At 42.5% G+C, this 23729-nt stretch overlaps 1 protein-coding gene across 1 annotated transcript in view; it reads right to left on the bottom strand.

The window, feature by feature from the left end:
* Nucleotides 1-23729, bottom strand: part of BSPRY (B-box and SPRY domain containing) — a 634270-nt gene that overhangs the window by 141761 nt on the left and 468780 nt on the right. The window contains exon 5 of the mRNA XM_044058655.1: nt 816-940. Within this exon, the coding sequence (XP_043914590.1) occupies nt 816-940 (125 nt within the window). The remainder of the gene's footprint in view (nt 1-815; nt 941-23729) is intronic.

The raw sequence follows: 23729 nt of genomic DNA, 5'->3' as shown, positions 1-23729 counted from the left end.
AAGTACTTTGGTATGAACAGACCTATCACATTATCAGCTGAAGCTAGACTGAATGGAATTTGTGCTACAGAAGTGGGAAATATTCTGGCATATGTGTCTAAAGGGTTTAATGACTACTAGAAAATGTCTAAGATCAGCTCACAGTTATAGTTCTTTGGATCACCCAAACTCATATCACAGCTGTTTCGTGCTGTTAACTTACAGCCTCCTTAAGGAAGACAGAGACATATACTGACTGTCAATGATTGCTCCTCCTCTTAGGTGGAGAAATTTTACAGTCAGGATAATACAGTAGGGGGGAAGTAAGAGGCAAGCCCCATAATGCTTCCTATTTGTATCTGCTTTCATTTTGCATGAGACTGAGTATAGTGATACCCAGGTTTGTGTATACTTGGGCTCACGCACTGTAGGAAATTGTCAGCAAGCTTTTTGTATTTGCTTGCGATTTGCATGAGATTGAGTACATGATAGCTAAGTTTGAGTGTGACTGGTCTTGTACAGTGTGAGAATTTTTGCCATTATTGTATGACTTCAAATAAATCAAGAAAACATAATGGAATACCAGAAAATGCATATCCACGCTGAGAGCAAATTGCTTGCCACTACATATGGCTATCAGCAGCATATTTATGGCAGAAAAGTTCAATTACATAGACTAGATCTAAAAATAAGTGTTAAGGATAACTAAGTGATATCATCAGTGGAACTTTCCACACTTCTTTTTCCCGCTTAATGTCTAAACCATGCTTTCTTGCAGAGCGTACCCTTTAATAACTTCAAAAGCAAAGAGAATGACAGACCAGCAAATAACTGACCTGTTACATTGATGAGCACTGCAGATGCCCACAGTGTATGCAAAAGTGGACTCTGTACACATTTCTGATTAAACTTTAGCTGCTCAGACTCCTCTGGTTCCAGGATTCCCTCCGTCTCCTCTGCCCTAAACAGCACAAAATATAAAGAACAAACAAATCTGAAAATTACTGCATTTACAACTAGCGCTGGGCGCTGTCAAGATACAGTGAGATTTAACAAAGCTTTGATGATTCTTCACATACTTTACAACAATTCACCTGCTTGTACAAAAACACATTTTTCAAATAAAGGAAAATATATTTTCCAGATATAGCCATATAAGACTTTCTTACTCAGTTAACATATTTTCTCCGAGCATACCTGCTGCAACACTACACGTGGCATTTTGCTGAAATATCTGGGTAGTACTTTGACAAAACAATATAAAATAAGTACTGCAGGGAAAATTCTATGCAAGCAAAACCATACAGCATATGTTTTCCATCCAGTACAATGTTATATTCAATAGTATAAAACAACATCAGCCTGATGGCAGGAGGAGGCATTCACTTATGCCACTAGTGGCTTAAGTTCAAACAGTGACCTAGGTGTCACCAAGAGGAGGAAGGAAAGAACTGACTATCAGTGACCACCCTTAACTGCATATATCAGGACTCTGCAGTGAAACAGCACACCATTCCCCCTGTGCCTTTCTTCTTTGCAGGAAGGGATAGGCTGCCATTTCCTATACCATACTACCCTGAGTCTTGAAGATAACTTACTGACCCAAGGTTAGTAAACGTGTAAAGGACCAAAAAAAAAAAAGATGAAATGTGATGCACTGTTTGTTCTACTTAAATGGTCAATAAAAAGGACTAGTTTTGAAATTTAGGTTACAATAAAAATCACAGAAACCTGAGTATTCACCACACCATCTGATTTGTGAGAGAGCCCTCTGCAGTGTGAGTTTACTTTTCACTGTTAACTTTGCATGGCTTTTCTTCATGTTTTCTTTTTGGTAAACATTTGCACTGCTATACTGTCTTTGGCCCATGCTAGCTCCTGGATTACAGGAAGGCAACTCCCTAAAAGTTTGTAATTTTAGACATGCTTAAAGCAGAGAGAACCCATAAATGAAACAAAGCAACAAACCATTCATAAGATAAAAAAAATGTAATTGTATCCATTCTATTAGCACATTCATAAAGTTCACAAACCATAAGCATTCATAAAAATGTTCCAGATATTACCACAATCACAAAGTGCACACTGCAGCTTCATATATACAATGGGTTCAAGAGGTTGGGAATATAAAGGCCTACTTAAAGGATGAACTTTGGAAAGACTTATTTTCACAGTGACTACTCATATCTGTGCTACCTCAGTTGAAGAGGCATTTGTCCTAGGTTGCATATGGGATCATTCTCAAGGATAGCAGAGTAAAAGTAATCAACAGTCAAGGGATGCAAAAGCAAGATGTGTTTGTTGCAAGAAAGCTACTAACCCTGCTTCTGGAGTGCAGATCCAAACGACAATGTTTGGCCAAAGATTACACAGAAGGTCATGTGGATGCAGTGCAGAGACATGTTGGGTGACAAATCCAGATGCAGTCATAAGGTGTGACGTCTGCTCACAGTATTGTCCAGGAGCTTACACATCTCTCGATGGCATTAGACAAAGCAAGGGGCCAACTGCTTAGCAAGTGCTTACTTGGCTGCTGATTTCCCACTTCATAAATGGAGTAAAGAATTCAGCAAGTACTACTGCATAACCAAAGGAAGAATATTCTATAAGTTAATGGTGCATTAACACTCTCCCTAGTCTGAGCTTCCAGACAGAAGACTAGAAGGTGAACTGATAGGTTCAGGAAACCCGTGAAACTAAATTCAGGAGAATCAGTCACTTCCAATGGCAAAACAAATTAGGTTCCTTGCATATCACTGCTTGATAATGATATATTTCTCCAACTGACTCTCAAAAAAGCGTCTTCCAGGTGGCATCTGTAGGAGCTATAAAGAAAGCTGTTTCACACCACAGAACTGAACACCTTCACATATGTGATGCCCTTGCACTGGCCCAGTAACCAAGGAGCCTCAGTCCTCACCACTAGCACCAGTGAGGGACGTACACATTGGGAGGATGACAAGTATACACACAGTAAAGTACAATTTCCCCTTAAGAGCACACAGAGATCACAGTCAGTCTGGGTCTGAATTCTCCCTCTTTCTCCAGATCCCCAATAAGACTACCCACTGGCACAGCTATAGGGTTAAGATCTCAGCCGAGTGGCCAACCTAAGACTTCCAGCACCCTCTCTGTCCAACCAGTGGTTTGTGTCCCTGCCCAAGTAGCTGACACACACACACATACACTTTGAGATTTGACTGATATATAAACACACACATACACACACACACACACACACACACACACACCTGGGAAAGGCTGGCACAGGTTTACTAGCTATGCCCAGACTGTAAGGTAGTACCAGCTGCCACCAGCCACCCTTACTTATCAGCTACTATAAGGCCCTTACCAAAGGGTGACCAATCCTACTGTGTAATGTTGCTATTATTCAAATGGTAAGTGTGACCATGACTAATGCTACTGGAGTGGCCTATACAGTGTCACCAATTACATACGCAAATACCCTAAGAGCTTAAATATCTCTAAACAAACCAGCCACAATTAAAACATTTAAATATATTTAATAATAAATAATAAAAGAACAAGACACCACTCAAACACCACAGTAACTACAGAGTTCAGAATCACAGGAAATATTTTATAACAACACTGCAGGACAGTCTCAAATAAATACAGAAAACATCTAAACGAATCTTTACTATATTCCTATATATATCTAAAAGATATCACTGTACCCTAGTTACTTACTATTAGCAAGGCAAATTCAGATGAGAAGTGCTGAATGGATGTTTCTAGAGCCAAGACAAGATACAAAATGCCAGTCTCACTCTCTGAGATAGTTCTTAAATTAATATTGCATATTACTGCTGGTTTAGCCTTGATTACAACCCTTTTTGTCACCTGCCTTCAGTTCCCAGGCTAACCAGATACTAACATCTCTGTTACAAATGCATATCTCTCAGATGTGCAGCTGCAAGGAAGTCAGAGAGCAATAAAAACACTTTATATTTTAAACCTAGTAATTATTTCTGTTTCAAGACAATAGAAAGTAACTTCTAGCTCTAGACATCCTGTCTCTTTCACTGAAACTGAGAGATAAACAGTCATAAAACACTTTGATTCCAACTTATTTTCTTCGAGTTTTGCAAATTAACTTTGTATGTTCCAGCTCCTACTATTAAAACATACATTTGCACAGATATATAGTTTATATACATTTCTCAGGAAACCACAAAGCACACCACCAACCAGTGCCAAAAAAATATATCGGAACAAGTCAAGGTCTGCAATGTACAGGGGAAAATAACATCTTGTGGTGTGTGTAGTCAGTGTAAAAATATCTTATTAACATCCAAGGTTAAGATTTCTAATAGGGTTATTTCTATTAAGGGCAAGTTTAACTGTCATACACAAGGGGTGGTATATGCTGCCCTGTGTTCACAATGTCCTGGTTTTTATGTCGGGAAATCTCAACGGAAGTTGAATCAGCATATTTACGAGCATCTATATGATGTTCTTTGATCTGCTCTGCTTCCAGCTTTAAAGAAATCCAATCTCTAACTCAAACCGCCTTCACAACCACTGAAAAATGGATGCACCAAAATCACCTCTCACTTAACACTAACAAAACCAAGATTCTTCTTTTCGCCCACTCAAAATCCACCACCACCGAAAAAAATTCATTTCAAATTTCTTGCCTTAACAACTCCAACATTAACACCGTTCCCGCCGCTAAACTCCTAGGGGTCACAATCGATAAACACTTAAAATTCAATACCCATATCCAAGTTAACATCAAGAAAACCCATATAAAACTTGGCCTACTATACAGAAATAATCAATTCCTCTCCCCCTCTACTCGACATACCTTAGCCACTACATATCTCCTCCCATCTCTTCTATAGGGTGCCCCTCTGCTTACAAATCTATCTTCTACCCTAACCTCCAAACTGGAAGTATGCTACAATAAAATTTCCAAATTTGCCACCAAGACAAATTTCCTCTCTCATCACTGCACATCCCTACAAACTCTAAATTGGCTTGAACTCCCCAAACAACTAGACTACCTCCAAATTGTCTCAGCCCACAAATTAATCTTTCATCCCACCCTCTGCCCCGCACTATCCAATATTCTCCAACCTTACACCCCCCCCCCGACCCCTTAGATCTTCTAACCAAAACCTTATTTTCATCCACAAACCTAAACACCCAGCCGGTCAACTTTTACTCTCCCTTTCCCTTGCTAAAAAATGGAATGCCCTTCCCTCTGCCCTGAGGACCTATGACAACCTACACGCCTTCAAAACTCAACTCATCTCCTACCTGCATACTCACCAAAAATGTAACTGCACACTTCACTCTATACCTCCCAAGCTCCCCTCTTCGTTCTCTCCTGGCTAACCTTCATACCTTCCATATTTCTCTCTTAGTCATACATTCCTAATGTAACTAACAACTACTCCCAACCCTATGCAAATTGCCTATCATCCTCCTGGACTCTTTCTTTAACGTCCAATGTTACTTAATTGAAGGACTACCAACTTGAATGCATACTACCTACGGTTTAAAAATTCAACCCTTTGTATGTAAATCAATTTTATTTTTGTGTTTTATTTGTACTTCTTAATTTTTGATCATTCTGTCTTGTAACATTGTATTATGGAGCTTTTCTCCCCGGGCTTCCACTGAAAATGGGCTCTTTAGCCCAGTGGACCTCTCCAGTCACCAAACTAGAATAAATAAATAAATAAATGTTCGTAAGCGTGAAGAATAAAATGCTTTATTTAGACATATTAAAATGTTTCCTGACCATGCCTTCAAATTTGTGGTGTTACAGCAGGTTAAGCGGGGAGATCGTGGTGGACCTTGGAAGTTATGGCTAGAAGATAAGGAAGTTTGGTGGCAGGTCTTTCTCAACGTTCATGCCCCCCCTGGGTTGAACGACGCTATTTCCGTTAGTAGTAAATTAAAGCTCAGGGTATTAGATAGATGAGATGTTTTCATTGCAATATATAAATACTATTATGTATGTGAATTCTATATGCATCAATTATGTGTAACTATATATATATATATATATATATATATGTGTGTGTGTGTGTGTGTGTATTTTTTATATATTTTCATTTTTATGCAGTTTATATGTTTTATTATTATGTTTAAGTGTAATGGTTTGTCATCAATTAGAGTGAGTATTCTTGATTAATTAATTGAAGAGTGTGTTATATACGCTGAACTGTTGTATCATTTTATTGTCTGATGAAGTTTGGTCTATGTGCCTTACGAAAGCACTCATTTTTGTATTAGTTTACTGAGTCTTTTATTTAGTAAAACACTTGGTTCCTTTATTTCAGCATGTGGTTCATTTATTCATTTTTGTATACATTTCTGTTTTGCAGTAGGGTACACTGTGGTTACATTCTTGAAGCTCAGTACATAACATACAGTTCTCTTACATTTGTAAGACAAGCATATGAATCATATTAATATTCACAAATGACATATGATTATTTACAACATTACAGATAGCTGGGCTGGCAGTATTTCCCTGGTGTCACAACATACAAAATTAAAATCACAAAAGTGGCTGCATTTTTGATTGAGAGGATTCCAGGTGCAGTTTCACATTCAAAAACTGCCATGTCAATATTTGAGTGGTCAGTGGTATACCTTTCACCAAGTCATGAAACATTGATAAGGCAGACACAGTCACTAAACGCCAACCTGGTGGAGAAGCCTGGAAGTGGCTTCCAGGTTTGTTGTTGCAAATAATGTCAGGCCTGTTGGTTATGCCAGTTTATTCATATCCAGGGAGGTTTACTCATGAAGATGAAGCCTGGGTAGTTGTATTGTATCATGAAAGGGCACCCCAGGTTCCAATATGATTCTATCATAGTCCACGTGGGTGTAACTGACCTGAGACATACCTCACTGGACTATATAAAAACAGACATAATGCATCTCTTGTAAAATGTGGCACAGAGAGCTATGAGCCATGCACTAAGCAGCATTCTACCTTTACAAAGGATGATGCCACAGTATGAACATAAAATGATTGATTTTAATATATTATTTTTTATTTTTATTGTCACTCCAGGAAGATCCAGTATCTGTCAGCATGGGATTACATGGTCAACAGACCAAGTAGCTTAAGGACTGGCTGCATGTGTCCCCCCCCCCCAGGCTTTTGAATACCGGCTAAAACTCTATCACCCCTTAGATCCTTTTTAGGCAATGCCAAAATGATAGAAATACTAGCATAGTTCATAGATAAGTATTAAGTCTAGTTGTTCTTCTGGGACAGTTTAACCCTAGCGAATTTACCAAACATGAGACTCAAACCCTGTACCTTTGTTTGTGAGGTAATGTCCTTAACCATTATGTCAACCTTTTCTTCATAGTGAAAAGGTCTCCAAGCAGCCTTAAGGTGATAATGCGCAATGCTAGCAGACTAGACAAAAAAACTCCACACCTTTCAAGCCCTCTTCACTCAGGAGAAGGTAGACATCTGTGCTGTGACCCAGACTTCATTTAAAGCCATAGAAAGTATTCCAACAGTGCAAGGTTGCATAGCCTTCCACAAAATTAGATCAAAAACAGCACAGACTGGGGCCAAAGGTGAAGATGTCTCACTCTACATACATTTGGGATGGTTAAACAGGATGATACCACAGAACTCATCCACGTGTAATATACCACAGTTAAGGTCCCTCACCATATCATGGCTAACTACAGGTTACCATCTATGCCCCTAGAGTCTCACAACTCTTACAAAAACTTACTAGAGATGGTCACCATCCAACCAAACACCCTATTCATGGTTGACTGTAACAACCCCTTTACAGACTGGGAAACTTACACTGACTCAAACTCACAGGCACAATGCTTCCTGGACTTTATTAACATAAATACCCTGGAAAAGATAGTGCGTGCTGCAACCAGAGAGTCAAACATACTGGATCTGGTACTCATCAACATGGGAATGTGTTGCCCCCCCCCCCCCCCCATGTCACGTCCTCACTAGTGAGGTCAGATCACATAGCTGTTTCCTTTGAAGTAAAAAATCAACCTGGAAAATCAGCTAAACCAGTAACAGTTAGGAACTATTCTAAAGCAAACTAAATTCTATTTAGTGACAGCTTGCCCAGAATTCAAGGTTCCCCCTAACCTTGAGACCACCGCTACCTATGCAGTATTACTCTGAGTCCCTCTATAAACATGTAAATGGATGCAGAGACATTGCTGTACCTACTAGAAGTAAACCCAAAACAAACACTAAAAAATCCCACTGGTGGGATCCTCATCTAGACAGGGTATTTAATAAAAGAAGAAAACACATGGTCAGTGTCACATCCCCCCTCTGGGCCAGTAATCAAAGAGCATGAATCCTCACCACTGGCACCAGTGAGGGATGTTCACTTGGAACAAAAATAGATACACACAGTATTCCCAGATGCAGCTCTCTGCATCAAGCAAAATTTCCCATAAGAGCACGCAGGGAAAACACTCAGTCCGAGGTCTGGGTTTCCATCTCTCTCTCTCCAGGCTCCCAATAAGACTCCTCACTGGCACAACTGTAGAGTTGAGTCCTCAGCTGAGTGTCCAAGCCAAGTCCTCCAACACCCTCTCTGTGAAACCAGTACTCTGTGTCCCTGCCTCCAAGTAGTTGACACACACACTCTGTGAGATTTGATTTACACACACACACACACACACACACACACACACACACACACACACACACACTCGTGAGTGGGAAGGACTGGCACAGATTTACTCACTCTGCTACACTTTGCCCATACTATAAGGTAGTTATTGCCACCATACACTCCAAAGCCAGCTACTCTAAGGTTCTTACAACGGTATCCAATTACACTGAGTGAAATTAATATTAATACAAATAGTAGTGTTTGACCAATGCAGCAAGGTTCTCAGGAGTGGCCACAGTGTCACCAAATAAATATAAGTACTCTCAAAGGTTAAAATATTGTCTAGGGGACCAGTCACAATGATAAGTTTAAATATATTTAACAATAGATAATAAGAGAAAGTACAGTTGTGTACACTTACCATAAATGTAGATGTTCGAGTGTATTCACTGTTGCAGTCATCACATTTGGATTATCCCTGCCAGGGTAGCCCTCGGCCAGCCCGAATACCAAAGGCTTAGTATTTCTGCGTCGGTTGTTGTCGCTTCAGGACTGACATCAAGTCATCAGTAGTATAAAGTAAGGCAGCCAACGCCATTACATCAGTTTTTCTTGCCCTAACCTGTCAGGAGCCCCCAAGTGGGAGCCAGGTTCTGGTGGATGAACTCCACCAGTATAAAGTAAATACCAATATGTCCCTTGTAAGGAAAGAGAAGAATGAAGCGGGGGATGGAGGGAGGGAAACCAGGACTGCAACAATGAATACACTTGAACATCTACATTTATGGTAAGTGTACACAACTGTACTATGTTCTTCATGTTTCACTGTTGCAGTCATCACATTTGGGTTGATTCCCAAAGCTGAGGAGAAGGGTGGAGGCAGTCAAGGAAACTAGGGGCTGGCTAGGATGCCCTGCAAGACTGCAGAGGCAAACCCTGCCCTGGATTTGGGGAAGATTGGCAGGTGGTAATGTTTGGTGAAGTTGTGAACAGATGTCCTTTTGGCAGCTTCCAGGATGTCCCTGGTGGGGACTCCTCTGAGGAAAGCTTCAGAGGTGGAGGCTGCTTTGGTGGAGTGAGTCCTGACTCCTTTAGGGGGAAGTGTTCCATGCTGTGTGTAGCAGAAATGGATGCAGTGTGCTATCCATTTGGAGATGGTTTGTTTGGAGATGACTTTGCCCTCTGCCCCTGCAGCAAAGCTAACCAGCAATTGATCAGACTTTCTGAAGGATTTAGTCCTGTCTACATAGTATCTGAGCTGTCTGTGCACATCTAGACAGTGCAGGATCCTTTGCCCCTTGTTCTATGGGTTAGGGAAAAAGGTGGGCAAATGAATGGATACATTGAGAGCTACACTGGACACCACCTTGGGCATGAAGGATGAGTTAGTTCTGAGGGATATCCTGTCATCATGGAAGATGATGAAGGGTTCCACAGCCATGTGTGCTTGCAGCCATGAGACCCTTCTGGCTGAAGGGATGGCCAGAAGGAACGCTGTCTTCCAGGAGAGAAATTCTAGCTCTGCTGAAGAGGCAGGTTTGAAGGGGGGGGGGGGGGGGGGCTTTTCCAACACAAAGTTAAAGTCCCAAGCTGGGTTGGTGCTTTTCTGGGTGGCCTCAGGTTGCTAGCCCCTCTTGGGAACTGTTTGATCAGAGGGTGTGAGAAAAGGAGCTGCTAGGTTGCAAAATGAGCAGAGACAGCAGAGGCATGAATTTTAATAGAGGAAAAAGAGAGTCCACTGTGTAGCTGGTCAGCTACGTAATCCAGAATGAGAGGGAGAGAGGGCTGTGCCATACTGGCTCCCTTAGCCTGAATCCAGGTGCAGAACCTTTTCCATTTGTCAGCATAAGACTTCCTAGTGCTAGGGCATCTGGCCTCATATATAACATCTAGAGCCTGTTTGCTGAGGTTGGCAGATTGATTGAGGTTAGGGAATAAGCCAAGCTGACAAATTGAGTGTCTGCAATTGGGGATGCATGAATTCCCCTTCCCTCTGGGTCAGGAATTTTGGAATCTGAGGGAGATGCCAAGGTGGCAGAGGGGATAGGCTGCGCAGCAAGGGGTACCAGTGCTGGTGAGGCCAGTCTGGAGCTATAAGAATTGTCCTTGGTTTTTCCTCCTTTATTTTGAGCAGTACCCTGGGGATGAGAGGTAGTGGAGGAAATGCATAGACCAATAGATTGACCCAGGGGAAGGACAGGGCATCCTCTTTCCAGGCCATGCGGTGATGCTTCCTGGTGCAGAACTTGCAGAGCCGATGGTTGGTGTGGGAGGCAAAGAGATTGACCTCTGGGGTGCTATTAGGGTGAAGGTTCTTCTGTTGAGCTGCCACTCATGTGGGTCCAGAACATTTCTGCTTAAGTGGTCTGCCAGAGAGTTGACAGAACCCAAAAGGAATTGTGCTAACAGGTGGAGTTGCATGGCAGATGCTGTGTGCCAAAGGGTCATGGCCAGCCTGCATAGAGGGTAGGACTGAGTCCCTCCCTGCTAGTTGATATGCCAAAGCACAGTTGTGTTGTCTGTTTTGATCAGGAGAGCCCCTGGGGAGAGAAGGGGCTTGAAAGCTATTAAGGCATGTTGGACAGCTATCATCTCTTTTTTGTTGACATGCAGATGGATTTACTGTGGGCTCCACTGGCCCTGTATGTACCTGCCATCCAGGTGTGCACCCCAGGCATAATCTGATGCATCTGTGGTGAGGGTCTGGGCAGCGTGGGGTGGTGAGAAAGATAGTCCTTTGTTGAGGGAGCATGCTGTTGCCCACCAAAAAAAAATCTTTTCTGAGGCAAGGTATTATTGGTATAAGGTCTCCAGGTCTTGACAGTGTTGACACCAAAGGCTTTTTAGGTACCACTGAAGTTTCCTCACATGTAGTCTGGCATATGGAATGAGTAGAATGCAAGATGCCTTGAACCCCCGAGCTTGCAGAATTTTCCTTGCAGATAGTTGGGGTCTAGTGGCTAGTTGAGAGAAGTAGGCTGTCAGTAAAGTTTGCTTGTCTGATGTAAGGAATGCCATCTGGGATGCTCTGTCCAGGCTTGCTCCCAGGAATATAATCCTTTGGGTGGGTACCTGTTTGGATTTCTTTTTGTTGATTGTGTACCCTAGGGAGGTTAGTAGGGACTTTACAAAGGCCAGGTGCTTGAGCAGCTTTTCCTGGCTATCTGCCTGAATTAGGCAGTCATCTAAGTATGGCTAAATCTGGATATTCCTTTGTCTGCAAAAGGCAATGGCCGCAGCCAGACATTTTGTGAAAACTCTGGGAGCAGTAGATAAACCAAAGGGAAGCACAGAGAACTGAAAGTGCTGAGATCCTGCCCTGAAACTGAGATATTTCATAGGTTCATAGGTTCATACTAGGCTATCTGCCCAAGGGCATTTATAAGCCTAGCCCATAGTTATGTGGCTTTCGCCACCCCTTTAGTTTGAATAAAACTATGCCTATTATTTTGCTGTGCCTCTGTAAAGCAGTGACACTGAAGTAATCCCTGGGGTATATCTGCGATCTCCCATCCATTGGTCAAGATTCCTCTTGAACAAGGCCAGCGAGGTGCTCTGCCTCACATGTACCGGGATTTTGTTCCACAGCATAGGGAGTCTCTGGGTGATGAATCTGTCCCTCCAGCACGTTCTATTAATAACCGTGTCAAGGTTTAAGTCTCCGCCCTTGTGGTTCTGAGGGATCTAGATTTTTGAGGTGAAGCATATTCATCAAATCTGGGTTTGACATGGCCTTATATGTCAGGCACAGGTCACCTCTGAGCAAGCGGTATGAGACTGAATAGAGCTGGAGTTCTTTCAGTCGGGCAGCATAAGACATATTTTTGAGACCCTTTATCCTTTTGGTGAGGAACTTTTGGGGCCTTTCCAGCTGCTGCAGGTGTCGGGTCAGATACATTCGAACGGGGCATTGTACTCAAGACATAGGTCTAATGAGTGATGAGTACAGGGGACGATGACCTCCCTTGATCTAGATGTGAATCCCTTCATGATCAGGTGGGCAATGTAGAAGGTTTTCCTAACTACTTTAGCAACATGAGTGTCAAGCGAAGGCTACTGTCAACCTGGGTCCCCAGATCCCTGATGACTTCTTCTGTGCTCAGTGGATTGCCACCTATATGGTAGCTAGGGGTAACCTTGTTTTTCCCGAAGGGTATGACTATGCATTTCTTGGCGTTTAACTTTAGGCCATGGCTCTGGCACCAGTTATCCGTTTCTGTGAGGCCCTTCTGAAGGATATCTGTGTCAGATGTGTTTTCGACTATGGCGCCCAGTTTGCAGTCATCTGCAAACTTTGTCAGCCATAACCCTCCTGTGTTTGCTTGTACTTCAGAAAAGTAGATGCCGAACAAGAGTGGACCCAGGACTGAGCCCTGTGGGACACCACTTGTGACAGGCTTTGAGTCTCACATGGCTCCAGCAACTCTGACCCTGTGGGTTCTGTCACTTAGCCAGTTTGCAACCCATCTTGTGATGTATGGGTTTACATTCAAGCTGATGAGTTTTTCGATGATACCTGAGTGGGGTATTGTGTCGAGGCCTTTGCCAGGTCGAGGTAGGCTGTATGGACTGCCTTTCCCTCATCAATGGCCTTGGTGACTGTCTCGAAAAAGTCAACCAAGATTAAAAGGCATGATCTGCCTTTGACAAAGCCAAACTGGGTTGGATCCAAAGTCTGCAAGTTCCCTATGTCTTTATATATGAGTTCCATTATGATCCTCTCCACGGCTTTGCAGATAAGGCTTGTCAAGCTAATGGGACAGTAATTTCCAGGGTCGGTGGAGGCACCGCCCTTGTGAAGTGGGACCACAGTCGCCGTGCGCCACTCCTTGGGTACGTATCCTGAGGTGAGGCTAAGATTAAACAGCTGTCCTAACTGCGGGTTTAATTCCTCATTGAGTTCGTGGAGCACACAGCCGGGGACACCATCCGGTCCCATGGATGCTGTGTTTTTTGCCTTGGATAGAGCAGTTCTCACCTGGGCGTTGGAGATGTTTGGGTGGCTACAATCCTCTGGTATAGATATCTCCCCTTTTGGGGGGGGGGGAGAAGTTTGCACTGAACCTGTCAGCCAGTATGTTGGCAATGTGTGTAGGTTCAGTAATCTTCACATCATTTTGAACTAATTCTGAGCATATCTGGGAGTTTCCTCCTAGGTTTCTAACATAGCTAAAGAATGCCTTATGATTGTCTTTTGAGTCCTTGGCGATTTTTCTCTCAAAATTTGCCTTGGATGATTTTATGAGAGCTCTTAGTTTTTTACTTATAATGATCAAAGGTGTCTTACCTTTCAAGGATTTTGCTCTATCTTGTAGTAGCTTCCTCCTTTTGTTGTAGAGCTTGTTTATGGCTGGGGTCCACCAGACTGGACGCTTGCCTTTGGTACAAAGAGTCTTAGTTTTGTTTGGGATTGCCTGATCCATGCAGTCCTGTAGGTGCTGGTAGAAGGCATTTGTAAGTGATTCAGCGGTTTGAGTAATGTTTACCACTGGCTCAGGGGCCTTAAAGGAGACCACACTAGTTTTTAGAAGTGTGAAGTCGGCTTTTGAGAAGTTTTTCACTGTGGTCTTTTTTATTTCAGGTGGGGGCGGGATGAGGACCTCCAGCGAGATTAGTTTATGATCTGATCTCACCAGTGAGGGGTATACTTCCGGTGTTGAACATTGTGATCCCATGTTCGTGATGATGAGATCAAGTATGTTTTCTCCTCTTGTGGGGATGGTGACTAGTTGTTCCATGGCATTTGAGTTTATGAACTCCAGGAACCTTTGGGCTAGAGTGTTTGGGCTTGAGTAGTGTTCCCAGTCTATATTAGGGTAGTTGAAGTCACCTAGTATGATGGTGTTTGGAGATACATTTATCCCCTCCAATGTTTTCAGGAAGGCCATGCGAGATTCCTGAGTTTGAGAGGGTGGCCTGTAACATGCTACAAATTGCAGAGCAGTCTTGCCTATGGTTAATTGCACCTGGATGGTCTCCGATGCATCGTGCGTTGCCACCAACCTTGAGGTGTGAGTGTCCTTTATGAATATGGACACCCCCCCTCCTTTCTTGGTGTTGTCCGGATTTTGGGGCCGGAACGCATGATATGAGGTGAAACCTGATAGTGCTGGGGTGCTCTCAGGAGCCTTGAACCAGGTTTCTGTCACAGCACAGACATCGATGTTCTCCATACTGAGAAGGGCCTCGAGTGCGTGCATCTTGAGATTGAGACTTCTGGCATTGAGCAGCATTACCCTTAGTTTTTTCCTTTTTGTGTTCTAGGGTGGTAGGTTTAGAATTTGAGCCTTGCCTAAAAAGGCACTATGGGGTGGCAAGAGCCTTTGCCAATATCTGGAAGCCTAGGGGTGACAGGTGCAAGCCGTCCCTTGCGAAGCAGCGTGGCTTGTCCAGCATGTCATCCCAGGCAGACAGACATTGGATCCCCTTTGAATGACACCAGAATTTAAGCCAATTATTAAAGCTGATCATCTTATCACTGTATTGTTGCATCATTCTAGGTGAAGGTAGGATACTGCTCAAGGTCAGGGTCATACCTGCTTGGGCTACATAATCAGAGAGCTCCTCAATGTCTCTTTTCATGTAGTCCAAGGAGGTACGTCTCAGGTCGTTGACACCAGCGTGGACAATGACTGAGTCATACTTGTACCTGCTGTTGAGAGACCTGAGTGCTTGCGTTATGCGGCGGATTCTAGCGCCCGACAGGCAGCTTACTGTGACCTTCTCCTTACTCAGTCTGGTGATCAGGACGTCAGTGTGTCTGACTATGGAGTCACCTATGACAAGTATGTTTGGTGTTGTATTTGGCCTTAAGGGCAGTGACTGCTTTGCACACTGATTTTGTTGTTTATGTGTTGTTTGTGTGGTGTATTGAGTTTGCAGTTGCTTGGGTGTCTGCTTTGGAGGCCTCTGCTGTTTAGGTAAATTTTTACTCAGAGCCTGCATGATTCCCTGATAGGAATGTGGAGGCAGGCCTCCTTTAGGTCTAGGGTGGCTAGCCAAGCATCCTTGGACAGCATGGGTAGCAGCTGCTGGAGGGTGAGCATTTTGAGTTTTGGGATCACCAGGAAGGTGTTTAGAATGGATAGATCGAGGATGGGGAGCCAGGTGCCCTCTTTCCTGGGTACCAGAAAAAGTCTGGAGTAGAAACCTTGGCCTTTCTGTTCTGCAGGAATGTGCTCTGCTGCCCTCATGGAAAGCAGGGAAAGAACTTGCTTTTGTGCCTCTGCCCACTGGTTTGGAGGTAGATCTGGGAACCCTTTGGAGTTGGAAGGGTGTGGGAAGAAAATTTGTATCCCTGGGACACTATGTTGAGAACCCAGCTAGTGTTTGCATGAAAGGAGAGTTTTCCTCCTAGGGGTAAGTGGAGGTGGGCAGAGGGAGGGGGTGGGGGAGGAGAGTCATTGCGAGTTCTTGCCATAAGGGGGTGGCTTAGAATTTACTGGTTTTGAAGTGGAGGTAGTCCACTGCTTAGATCTCTGCATTCCCTGTGGCTGCTGTCTGTGGCGGTCTGGGCTGAACTGACCTGCTGGGAGCAGGAAAGGACCAGTGCTTGGAAGGACAATGCCTGCTGAACCTGGGTGGCTGGACCCGCAAGAACTCCTTAACTGTCTGCATAGATTTTGCTTTTTCTTCCATCTTTTTTAAGACCTCTTCTGCCTTAATGCCAAATATGTTGTCTTTGTGCAAGGGGGCATCCAACAATTTAGATTTAACATGGTCTGGCAAGGGCTGTTCCTTAAGCCAGGAATACCTTCTAAGGACAGAACCAGTGACTGCTGCCCTGCAAGAAGCTCCTAGGGCATCAAAACCACAGTGCAAGTTGTGTTTAGTTACCTGACTTGCAGAATGCATTAACTCTTGTAACTCTTTAGAGTCTGCACAAGCAGGAAAGGAAGACATTTTTTGTTTGAGGAGATCCATGGTATGTTGCTGAAATTTTAACATATGGAACTGACAACTTAGTGCTCTGACAGCAAGAGTAGCTGAGGTGTATACTTTTTTACCCCATCTCTCAAGTGCTCGGGAATATCTATCTGAGGGGGTGGGATTCTTAGCAGAGGTTGCTTTAACTCCTTTAGGCCCTTAAGAAAGTACCTCAGGGTCAGCAGTAGGATTTTTAAAAAGAAATTTGTGTGAGTCAGAGACTCTGTAATACCTGTCTGGTTTTCTGAGTGCAGGAGGGAAGGTGTCAGGAGTCAAGCTGGATTCAAGGAAAACATCCTCCACAACATTCAGGACTGGGGGGATGGCCAGGGGTCTATGCTGTGGAAGATCTAAGAATTCCTGAGTCTCGTTTTAGACTGAGGGTAGTCCTGACTTTACCATTGGAAATGCTCCCTTAAAGTGTGAAGGGTTTCTCCAAAGGAAAAATCCTCCAAGGGGAGAGGGTGAAGGAATGAAATCCTGTGCATTAGAATCCTCATAAGCAGAGAGGGGTTGCATGTCTTCATACTCAGATGCATCAGAGTCATCGGATTCCTGTTTAGACAAAACTACAGGGGATAGATCTCTTTTTCTTTTGGAAGGGGTAGCTTGGTTTCCCCTAATCAGCATGATAAGGTCTTCCGCCATTTTAAGCATTTGAGACTGAGGCAAGGAAGCAGGCGCCTGAGATTGGGTCGTCGGTTTCTTGGGTGTGGTCCGTAACCTGGGCCTAAGAAACTCGATAGTTTGTGAAAGAAGTCATTGGTTTGTGTTGAGAATCGGTAGTGCAAAGGACGTCCTCAGAAGCTGATACATGCTCAGTGGCTCCGGACCCATCCAAGATAGAGACGACTGCAGGATCCTTAGTCGAAGAAGAGTTTTGCGGCATACTGGACTCCAAAAGGGTCTCTGTAGCGGCCTGCGAATCCACAGAAGTGGGCATCAGAGGCTGCGAAAGTGCCTCACTGAGGTTGGGAGAATTGACGACTAGCTTAATGGGAGCATCATCTTTAGGTTTGGACCTGTGCGGTCTGTCTCTGTCTTTATCCTTATGCTTTTTTGGAAGATCTGCTGTCGGATGGCTTACCGAAGCCATATCGGAATTAGAGGACTGTAAGCAAAAAAAACTAGCTAAAATAAGGGCCCAATGACGTATAGTTCTGGCATTGAACAAATCCCAGAAATGACAGGGGGGACATCATGGTTTGGGCCTAAACAAGTGAAGCAATAAGAATGAAAGTCTCGGTGTGGTATTTGCTTTCCACAGGTGAGACAATTGTTAACTTTTTTGGCATCGGTTAGTGCAAGAAAAAAGGATCCCCAATGGGATACTTAGCTTTAGAAGACTTCAGCTTCAATTCAGAAGACGAAACTCAGGTAGCGGCCGACCGGCACTCGTGCAAAGTTCTTCTGCTTTGGGCTCCATGGCAAGAAAGACTGATGTAACAGCGTTGACTGCCTTACTTTATACTACTGATGACCTGACGTCAGTCCTGAAGCGACAGCAACTGACACAGAAATACTAAGCCTCTGGTATTCAGGCCGGCCAAGGGCTACCCTGGCAGGGATAATTCAAATGTGATGACTGCAACAATGAAACACGAAGAACATCACAAAAATATTAAACATATATTTACAATAAACACCAGAGTTTCAATCACAAGAAATATTACAATAACACAGATGATACATTCATACAGATACAGAAACACAGTACTTAACTAATCTCACTATATTTTCCTAACTGATCTAAAGAATTACTATTCCATGGTTACTTACTAAAACAAGGCAAGATGAAGTAGGTGTGTGATCCTTCTATGTCAGGTTACAAAACAGACTGCCAAGAGACTTCAGTCTCATCTAGTATTACAACATAATTTTATGCTGGATTACAGAATGACATCACATACATCTGGTCACCTGACTTTTGGTTCCCATACTGCCTAACTTTACTAGAAAGTGAACCAGAATCTCACATATACATGTTACCATACACACAGATAGGGCTTTGCTAAGATGTGATGCGGTTTCTGGAAATCATAAAACAATTTCAAACTTCCTCCCTTCCAGAGCAGCAATTAGTTCGCCCTCAAGGATAATACAGAAGGTTTCCTAGTACAGACTTTTTGTCTCTGGCTGCATTGGGACCTGTGAGATACAATCTTTATGGCCTAACTTACGCAATTTAAATAGAGGATATTTTTCTAAAAGTTAGCTGGGCCTGAGCTTAACCTTTTCTCTTCCAGTATCCTCCATTATAATATTAATTTCAACAGTTGTAATACAGTCTGACATACAGGTGTATTTCTTTTTTTCTGTCCAGCAGGACCCACTGTTGGTACATTTTTTAACATAAGCAGCTTTACAAATACATTTTCAACACAAGCACCTGTACATATCAGTTTGATATAAAAATGACATGCATTTCTTTACAAAACTCCAGCTAGCTATGCTGGCATATGTTACACATTCACTGGCCAACTACTTCTGGTATAGCTGGCAATACCTCATATCATCACAGTCAACATCAGGAAGAGCAACTCCCTTAAAGACAAGTGCTCTCTTATATAACTAAACAAAAAACTAAGAGGTTTAATTAAGGCCGACAATGCCAGCTACAAGGACAAAATAGCACTGAAGGCTAAGGACAATCACAATGCCTTTTTCATGTGCTTTTGGAACCTTAAAGGCAAAACACAGCAGTGTGCTGAACTAGTAGTGAATGGTACCATCTTTACAGATTAGGGTGACACAGCAAATCTACTAGCTGATAAATTCAGAGCAAACTTCACAACTTCAGCCTCCAGTCCTCCCTCACTCCACTAGGTAAAATCCCCTCCAACATACTACCTCCAACTATTAGCAGGGACCAGGTGCTGGCAGCACTTGCTAAAGCCAAAATCACCACCTCCATGGGTCCCCACAACATCTGCGGTTGTCTCCTTAACAGTCTAAAACATAACCTATCATGACCACTTGAGGCTCTCAACTACAGTCCTGAAAAAGGCTACATTAAAAGAGAATGGAAGACTGCAACAGTCATTCCACTCCACAAGGGCGGACCAAAAGCTGACCCGGGAACTACACACCCAAGAGTCTAACAAGCCTAATATGCAAAGCCATGGAAGAATTATCATGAAAATGATAAACAAGTTCACTGGCAACCTATAGACACTGGATCCAACTCAATTTGACTTTGCTAAGGGAAGATCATGCCAACTTAACTTGGTAGACTTCTTTGCGAGGGTCACCAAGGCAATGTTTGAGGGTTAAACAGTGCATACTGTGTATCTCGACCTAGCCAAGGTCTAGCTACCCCACTCACGCAATGGTGACAAGTTCTCTGAGCTATGCATAAATCTCTACATAACTTGCTGGACTGCCAGACAGCTCACAGGCAGTACCCAAGAAGTCACGATCGGTGAGATCACCTCAATCAAGAGACAGATCACCAGCGAAGAACCCCTGGGCCTCGTACTGAGCACATTCCTGTTTGGCATCTACTTCTCAGAAGTCAAGCCTAATGTTCAAGGCCTCTAGCTCAAGTTCACAAATGACTGTAAAATGGGACCTATTATAAACATATATACATATGTTTGACTCCCCCAAGACACAATCAACTTGCAAAAGGGTTTAACACAGACAAATGACTGGTGCCGACGCTATGGCCTAAAACACAATACCAAAAATGCATTATAATGCCCTTTGGAAAACTGTCACTCTATGTTAATTACTTCATCAATAAAACACCTTAAGAGTCCACCCAGTAGTAAGAGATCTGGGAACATATGCAGACAGCAACCTGGCCTCTCACTAACATGTTGCTACGTTAGTTAAGTCATTATTCTATGTCCCCCAACCTATAGATAAGAGTATGGCTTCCGCATCCAAGGAAGTTACAGTATCACTCTACTCAGCTCTTATCAGACCTATCATTTAATACAATGTCCCCTTTGGCATGTATCTAACCAGACAGTTGCAACACCCACAAAGGTTTTTCACCAGGAGAATTCAGAGCATGAATACCTGTCCTACACTGATCACCCAAAGGCTTTGTTTCTGTATTCAGTCTCCTACAGGCTGCTGAAAGGAGATCTTTGCCTGACTTACAGGGCTTCCTCAGACCCAGCCCTGATGGATCTTTTGCAAATGCACAAAACAACAGCACCAGAAAAACTAGATTCAGGGATCTGAACTTCGTTTGTGACATAAATTGAACATACTGGAGAGACAGATATGTGTCCCAAAGGATAATCACACTATGGAATAGGTTCTCCATCCATATAAAACAGAGTTCAGTTCTGACCCTATTCAAACAAAACCTTGACAATTGGATGGAAAATTGAAAATATACCCTCAGTCTGGCCCCCATGTCCCTTATGGACAGAGGCCGTCAATAAGAAAAAGTATTATCCAAAATAATGCACTTCCCTACAAATCCTTAGTTACCTCCCTACTAACATGCACCCCACCTCCTTACAAATGCCCATGATCCTCAGGAGGACCCAAATGATTTGGGGAGCATGGCTAGGCTAGAAAGGGCCTAGTAACAACCCATGAAAACATCATGAACGAGTCCAGTGGTGATTATTCCCGTAAAATAACAGCCCGAATTTAAAAAAAGATGCTTCTTACCTTTTATAAATTACAGCTCTTCATTTTAAAGGTGTTCTGTTCCATTGAAACAACTCAGTTTAAAGTACTGCATATGCTCATGTACAGAAATAAGAAGTCATGTACTCACCATAACGTTCCATCTGAGTAGGTGACTTCATTTGTCTGCAACCTTTGGGTCTTGGATCCGACTTCGGATCCGAGCCGGCAACTTATTTTACAGCTTATGGATCCGAGCTCCTAGCTCCTCCCCTTACCCATAACCCCCTGCCAACTCTGATTGACCTCAGATCAAGTTTGCCCTTATACCAAATCTCAGACCAAAAGTGTCCCGAAAGGGACCAAGAAAGGTCATTCAAGAATAGACTTCTGAAGGCCAGGGGGAAGGAGGGGGGGGATGGTTGCAGACAAATGAACCAAATGAACTATGATGAATAGTCTACTTGCAATTTGTATTCTTATATGATTCTCAACAGTTTATTACTGGCAACAGTTCATTTTTTGGTGCATTCATCTCAGGAAAATATGTTTACACCTTCCTATTTAGCACCTTGGTACTATTTTGTTTTTCACATCAATTCCCATTTGTGAATACACTAAGCTTCAGGAAGTTTTATGTTTTCCACAATATTCCAGTCTTATGATTAATTTTGGGTGTTATACTGACTTTTTAATATTAGTTCTGTTTTTGTATGAAGAAACTCTTTAGGCTTTGGTTGCATTTCATATTTTTATTGTTTCATGAATATTCATGATTTCTGTCTGCCTATTGGTTTACATTTTGTATATATTACATATGTTAACAGGGCATTTTCTGTTTGTCCTACACTGAAGAAGGCAGTTTATGCCGAAACCGGTCTGTTAATAAAGGACTGATTTATTTTTCACATCTGGGTCTGCTCTTGCTGGTCTACTTTTGTTTTTTGTTTACATGGTTTGGACCGTGCATTCCCCCGTGCATAGGACTTTGTTTGGTATGGTCCACTGAATCTGTGCTGTGGGACCGAGCAGTTGATGTGTATCTCCCTTTTTGAAGGCGGAAAACAAACTTTTGTTTTACATTTTTTACCCACAGAGTATTATCTTATACTCTGGGGCACCTGTATTTGGACAACTATTTTGTTCCTGTTTATGGAAGTTGAATAATAAGCCAGTTGCCTAAGCATCTTTTTGTGGACTACATAGGTCTCATTTACGAAGTGGGCCGTTTATTTTTGGTTCTGGCGCCAAACTCCGAGTTTTACGTATGCAAGGTATTTTTTTGCCTCTGCTATCATTGCCAACTAACAACTGTATGGCGAATCATTTTTTCGTTCATTTGGATGCTATTTTTTGCCCAAGGTTTGAGCAAGTCTATAGTGTGTGTGCGATGATTAACATGATTTTGGGCTTGTGAGGCTGCGTTTTTTAGCGCTTTAGTTGTCGCATACTGTTTGCAGTCTTCTGTTGAATGGATTAATGACTTGCTGAGCTCTGGAGTTTGGTCGCATAACTATTCATCCAGGAAATCCTGAATACATTGAATACCTCAGGCCTATTCTATTATTTTTGGGGCTTGAATTTTAAGAACAGTTACACATTTGTTTCTATACATGGGGGATTTAGACTGGATGTGATCACGTTACGGAGTATCCTGTGGGCCTTATATGGCGAATGTGTGTTTCACTGGGAAGTGTTCATGATTTTTTTACAGTAACTGTGGACTATCACTTATGGCGTGAATTTTGTATAACCTAGACCAATATTTCCGGAGTTGATGCTCGACGGTGTGGAAAGGGAATATATTTTAAAGAACTCAATTTATGTCTATTGTGGACCTTGTGCTTTGTTCTATATACTCATTTGGAATTCGTCGTCATTGCGAACTAGATATCGCTTTCTACTGGGAACTGCTTTGGACATTTTTGAACATTTTTCTAATTTTTGTTTTTCTTTCCTGATGTATGTATGATGTATTAGTGGAATACATTTGCTAGTTGGATACTACATGCCTAACCTGTTTCAGGTATAGGCGACGGATCAACATGTATTAGTACCATTTCATGTTTGGACAGTGTGAAATAGTGTATGCTATTTTTTACATTTATTTAATGGTCTTTCTTGTTAAATTCTGAAGAGTTCACAACATTTTTTTGGGACTCTTATATTTCATATTAATATGGTGACCATGTTTTCACACAACTGCATATTTTTAGCTTTATATATGTGGTAAGATCCAGGCTAACATATATATGTATCTTTGAGGTATGAATTTTTCAGGGTTTAGGTAACATCCTGGATGTGATCCTGCATTTCAAAAGTATAGATTGTTAAATCATATTATTGTACTAAGGGCATTATAGTGACATATTTGGTTCTTTTCCTTGTTTGGGATCTGTTTAGGTATTATGAACATACGGACTTTAATATTACATAACAGGATACTGTCACCTACATATTAGTATGAGGTTATTGCAACAGTATTTGTAAACTGTTAGTTAGGTCACATTCTTATTTGTTGGGTATTGCCTACTTTTATTACAGTCCTGGTACTATCAGTTTAGGTTCTATTCTCAGTTTTTGGGGTGACTGTTTATTCAGTTTATGTGATATTTGAAA

The sequence above is a fragment of the Protopterus annectens genome, chromosome 16.part0 (assembly GCF_019279795.1).
Source record: "Protopterus annectens isolate FY-2018-M chromosome 16.part0, PAN1.0, whole genome shotgun sequence".
Classification (NCBI taxonomy): Eukaryota; Metazoa; Chordata; order Ceratodontiformes; family Protopteridae; genus Protopterus; species Protopterus annectens.
Note: the sequence above shows the minus strand (reverse complement) of the source record. Positions and strands in the feature narration are given on the sequence as shown.